The 6,000-nt window shown below is 40.5% G+C and overlaps 1 protein-coding gene across 2 annotated transcripts in view; it reads left to right on the top strand.

The window, feature by feature from the left end:
* Positions 1-5,798: 5,798 nt before the first annotated feature.
* Positions 5,799-6,000, top strand: part of SMURF2 (SMAD specific E3 ubiquitin protein ligase 2) — a 66,872-nt gene continuing 66,670 nt past the window's right edge. For both annotated transcript variants that reach the window (XR_008201074.1, XM_052658838.1), the window contains exon 1: positions 5,799-5,876. Coding sequence is in view for 1 of the 2 variants with exons in the window: in XM_052658838.1 (XP_052514798.1) it covers positions 5,852-5,876 (25 nt within the window). In the remaining variant the exon portion in view is untranslated. The remainder of the gene's footprint in view (positions 5,877-6,000) is intronic.

Genomic DNA, 6,000 nt, shown 5'->3' with positions numbered 1-6,000 from the left:
TGATCTTCGTTTTCTGGATGTTGAGCTTTAAGCCAACTTTTTCACTCTCCTCTTTCACTTTCATCAAGAGGCTTTTTAGTTCCTCTTCACTTTCTGCCATAAGGGTGGTGTCATCTGCATATCTGAGGTTATTGCTATTTCTCCCGGCAATCTTGATTCCGGCTTGTGCTTCTTCCAGCCCAGCGTTTCTCATGATGTACTGTGCGTAGAAGTTAAATAAGCAGGGTGACAGTATACAGCCTTGACGTACTCCTTTCCTGATTTGGAACCAGTCTGTTGTTCCATGTCCAGTTCTAACTGTTGCTTCCTGACCTGCATACAGGTTTCTCAAGAGGCAGATCAGGTGGTCTGGTATTTCCATCTCTTTCTAACTGGCCTTAAGGAGTCTTAAATACTCTTTACAATTTATAATCATGTTTTGGGGAGGGATGAAGTAGCCACCGTAGATGAGGAGTTACTTTCTCTTTAGATTTTACCAATAAGTTAACAGCAAAATGTAGTGGAAAGAGTATGGATTTTTGTAGTGAGAAAGAATTGAATTTTAAATCTTCCTTTTCCACTTTGTTGTTTTGAGACCCTGAGTCTCAGTTTCCTCATCAGTAAAATTATATCCACCTCATGCAATTGTAGTGGGACTTAAAGTTTATATAAAAGATACCTAGAAGATAATGAATATCTACATACATAGCAAAGGGTTTTTTTTTCCCCTTTAAGAAATGGGCAATGGGCCTCAGTTAACTAACCTTGTATGCTTAGTCGCTCAGTCGTGTTCCATTCTTTGTGATCCCATGGAATGTATAGCCTGCCAGACTCCTCCATCCATGGGATTCTCCAGGCAAGAATACTGGAGCAGGTAGCCGTTCCCTTCTTCAGGGGATCTTCCCAACCCAGGGAGCAAACCCAGGTCTCCTGCACTGCAGGCAGATTTTTGACTGTCTGAGCCATCAGGGAAGCTCAGTAACCTTACTGTGGTAATTATTTTGCAATATATATGAATATCAAATCATTGCATTGTACATCTTAAACTTACACAGTGTTATGTGTTAATTATACTTCAGTAAAGCTGGAAAAAACCCAAGACCTCTCAGACCATGAAAGTAGTGACCGTCCAGCATACCGAGAGGATTAATCATTTAGTTCAGAAATATTTACTGAGTACTTGATATGTATCAGGCAGTGTGACAGAATAGGTGTTAAGAAGACATGATCTTTATGTGTAAGGTACTTACAGTGTGGTGTTTCAGTATATGTTGGTAAGTGCAATGGCAGAAATAAACCCAGTACTGTAAGAAGACTAAGAAAGGAAAACCAAACCTGACCAGACTAGCAGAGGCCTGGTTAGGTGCTCAGGATCACTTTCTGCTGGGAAATGTTTTTAAGGATTAGTAGTGTTTAGCCAGGTGTGTAAGCTGGGATAGAGAAGAGTCATTCTGTTTTGAAGGAGTATAGTGGTTGAAGGGTACATGTGAGTATAGGAGGTTATGCTGGAGAATATGGTGTTCGGGAATCAAATTTTGAAGTATCATGTGTGGCTAAGGTGTTTTGGCAAGCCACTGAAGAATTTTAAGCAAGTAATGATATAATCTGAGTTCTGTTTTAGTTTACTGTAGAAAGTGTATGGATGAGGGATAAAGATTAATTTCTAAACTGCCTCGATGACTGTGTGAATTGGTTGTTGTTCAATCGCTAAGTTGTTTCCGACTCTTTGTGACCCCCTGGACTGCAGCATGCCAGGCTTCCTTGTCTTTCACTATCTCTGAGAGTTTATTCAAACTCATATCCATTGAGTTGGTGATGCAATCCAACCATTTCATCCTCTGTTGCCTCCTCCTCCTCCTGCCCTCAATCTTTCCCAGTATCAGGGTCTTTTCCAGTTAGTTGCCTCTTTGCATCACTTGGCCAGAGTATTAGAGCTTCAGTGTCAGTCCTTGCAATAAATATTCAGAGTTCTTTAGGATTGACTAGTTTGATCTCTTTGCAGTCCAAGGACTCTTCAGGAGTCTTCTTTAGCACCACAATTTGAAAGCATCAGTTCTTTGTCACTCAGCCTTCTTTAAGATCCAACTCTCACTTTTGTGCATGACTACTGGAAAAGGAATGGATTGGTAGTGCTGTTAAAATTGAAGAGGAGAGGGAGAGATGAATCGGAATTTAATAGTGGGGGGAACCCTAGACACTGTTACTAAAGAGAACAGAGAAGACTATTAAAGACCAAAAATTGAGCGTTGAATGAAGAAATTTTACTGCCCAGCAGGGAGCCTGATCTAGCACAGAGCCTAGGTATACGTGTTTGGTATTAGATACCTGTTTTGTATTAGGAAAGCAGTGTCTCTGAGTGTTGTTGATAGGCTGATGATAAAGGTCTTTGTTGGTCAGATAAGCACTGGACTGGCCAGAAGGAGTCTGTGTATGTGTCCTGAGTATATATGTATGTGCCTGTCTTGAGATTATAATGTGTAGCTAGCTGCCAGTGTACAGGCCTTAGTATAGGTGCGTTTACAGTGTACCTACAAATGTGTTTTAACTGTACCAGGAGCTAAACATAGTTAAAGTCAGTCTCACTATGCTAAGAGAAAACAACAGTCACCTGGTGTTTGAGTTAAATCACTAGAAGAATACTATAACAGTTGTTTTTTTAAAAAGAACTTATCATTCTGTGTTTTGTTCCAATATCTTATGTAGAAACTGTCTTTATATGTAGTCATCAGTTTGATCTGTGGTTTTGGAGCAAATTTTGTTTCTTAGGATCATCTGCTTCTAGAGTTCTTTTAATTAGGCTCAGTCTAAGGTCATTCAGGGGCGTGGGAATCTCCTGGTCTGAATTAGGAGCTTGTTTCAGCTGTGACACACACACCCATGCATCCACTCCTTGAAGTTTGACTGTTGTAGCTGTTGACAGGAGGACCTGAAATGGTCCTTAGCAGAGAGGCAAGGTAGCTTACACTTATTGGGTAAGAGACTGGGTAAATCAGGTTAGTCATTGACAGTATTTGGTGAGATTTGCATGTAAGAGTACAGAATAAGTTGAGCAAGTTTTTAGTGGAGGTGGACCCCAGTTGTGTTGGGCATATTGTAATGATTACAAATAGAAAGAAAGTCTCTGTCGGCTCTGAGGGAACAATTGCATGGCCATTATTAATAGTGGCAAAACTTTAGGCTAGGGAAAAGGAAAGGTTTCTGAAACTTTGGGGATAGTATGAGAAGTGGAGTTTCTGGTGAAGAGAGGGGTGTTACAGAGTTTCTGTTTACCTCTTCCAATGAAATGAATTCCTTGACTTATTTGATTCCTATCAAATTTGATTCCTATCAAGATTTTACTAACACAGGGAACTATACCTGATATCTTGCAATAACCTATAATGGAAAATAATCTGGAAAGAATATATATGTATAATGTATAACTGAATCTTTAAGAGTTTGAACTCTTATTTAAGAGTCAACATCATCTATTCTCACCGACTCGATGGACATGAGTTTGAGTGAACTCCAGGAGTTGGTGATGGACAGGGAGGCCTGGCGTGGTGCGATTTGGGGTCGCAAAGAGTTGGACACGACTGAGCGACTGAACTGAACTGATCATCTGTTCTATCTGTGTTAGTAAAATCTTTAGCTCAAGGAGTACAGGTCTGATTTAAGGGTGGTTTAAGAGAAGCCAGTGTGTGCAAGAAAGCACAAGTGTCTGCAGCTGCTGTAATTTAGCTTTGTGTATATATTTCATTTGGGATCTCTAAAATACATATGTCTTCTCTCAAACATTAATTTGACATGCTACTTACATGATAATCCTCCACCTAGTAAATTATCCAGAGCAAAGATTACACTTAGGAAGATATCTTCCTTTTCTAATAGACTAATTGAAATTGGCAAGTATTGGGAGACTGGGAAGATAATAGGGTTATTGGTGATACCTACCTCTGTTATTCTTTTTGTACTATGAGAAAGAGTAGAAAGGGATTTAGGATAGAGACAGAAGGCCCTGTACCCAGGAAACTGCAGCTCTGTTTCTCAACAGAAAATTCATTCTGTCTAGTAACAGCAGAAAGGATAATAGGGTATTGTTGAGATGCTCAGAGGTGTATTGTTACTGTGCATCTTTAATTGGGTTTAACTCCTTTCTCAGTTTTTAGGGGATAGTCACTTTTCCAGCATCTGAACTCTTAATGGATCTAGCAAACCCTCTCCGACAGTTCTTACCTGTCAGAGGAGGGAATGTTAGATTTTGAGTAAGTTGTTTATTTTGAAGGGGACTTGTGGGCCTTTTTCCTTTTCAGTCTTTTAGAGTTCTTTGACGATTTTCTGTTGTAGCTCCTCTAAATGATCTATTTGCCAGTCCACTGGCATTCTTCTCACTAATCTGGTTATTTCTGGTTTTAATTCATTAAAAGGCTGAGAACATCTTGTAGTGGCTTCTCAGTCTATATTGAGCTATTTCCTAAAAGTTTATAGAATTTCTGATTATGAATTATTTTGCTTGTGATTTTGGATTTTGGTCTGTTGTACTTTGATAAGAAAGGCATCTGGGATGGCCAGAAGCAAACACTTTTCTGTGCCTTTAGCTTTCCTTAAAATTTGTTCTAATTTGTGATAGTGCATTAGAACCCCAAACTGTGTTTTTCAAACCTTCTGTTAAGGAAACTGGTGTTCTGGCTAAGCCTGTGAAGTTCTGAAAAGTCTAGGGTGTATATAGGTGTCTAAAAATATTCTAAATTCCTTTAAACCTTTGGTTCTCAGTGGGCTTGGGTACTCTTTCTGACCAAAAGTTGAAAGTAGCAGTATGACCTGTGACCTTCTAAAGAGTGAGGTGGATAACTGTGTAATGGAAATTGTATGATTGTCTGTTCCTTATGTGGATGATCAGCAACAGGGGAGGAGATAGGACCATGATCGCTAAGGGAGGAAGACATTAAGGCAAGCCATGATAATAAAGAATTTGTGAGAGAAGTATTGAAGTCTTCACCTGAGGACTCAGTACATTAGGATTCTGGAAGATGGGATAAAGGCTGAATTTTGGAGGCAGAAAGCCAGGAACAGAGAAGTTGCCTTTGCTTTAGCATTTGCCAGGGAATCCTTCAAGGAAGTTTATTTTGAGTGTCTGAGGCCTTCAGATGTCTTGGTGTACCAGTTTAAAAAGGCAGACCATGGCCTTGGGAATAGTCCTTGCTGAAATCGTTAAGTTCTCCAAAGTGACTACAACAGTTATAAACTATTCTTGTTTTAGTTATGCCGTATTATTAGACATGTATATGAACATGGACTAAAATGAATATGCATATAATTGATTCTTTGAATTGACAGTCCTTTCAATAAATGCCAAGAAGGAGATTCTCTTTCCACTCGGTAGACAAATGTATACAGAGTAGCTTGTCAGCTGAGAGAAACCCCGTAGTCTAGTTAGTGCCTGCAGTCCTGAATCTGGTCCAAACCATGAGTTTTCTGAGGAATCTCTTCAATAAGACATAGGTGGATTCACAACAGAAAATGTATAGAATAGATGCCCTCTCTTTGTGTCACTCAAGAAAGAGACCAAATTTCCTCTACCCATGAGAAACCAGATGGCTCTGAGCCAGAATAAACAGAACCTTGTGAGATAGAACAGACTCAGAGCTAGAAATCAGCTGAGTCACCACCAGAAGGTGCCAAAACTCTGCTAAATCCAGGGCTCAGTAGGTTCGCAAGTGTCCATGGTCTGTCAGCCTCGCTGGGGGGCGCAATCATCTGATCCCTGTGGGGCCTCCGAAGTGTTAGAGAGAGCGCGGTGACTGCTGGAGACCCAGATTGTGGACTAAGTGAAAAAGCCTCACTGCCAAGCGTGGAGCCTGATCCAGCCCAGTCTATAAGCAGGTCCTCAGGGATGGCTTCGGGGCAGGAGAGATGGGGTAGGTCCTTTAAGCCAAACCCATGGATTATCTCTGTTTGACAGTAGAAGAGCCACTGGCTGGTGTTGTCTAGGTTTGTTGGTTGGTAAGCACTGGGCTGGCTGGAGATGGTCTGTGGTATACA

Source organism: Budorcas taxicolor, chromosome 19 (assembly GCF_023091745.1).
Source record: "Budorcas taxicolor isolate Tak-1 chromosome 19, Takin1.1, whole genome shotgun sequence".
In the NCBI taxonomy this organism is placed as follows: Eukaryota; Metazoa; Chordata; class Mammalia; order Artiodactyla; family Bovidae; genus Budorcas; species Budorcas taxicolor.
The sequence above is the reverse complement of the archived record's forward strand: the minus strand, read 5'-3'. Positions and strand labels throughout refer to the sequence as shown.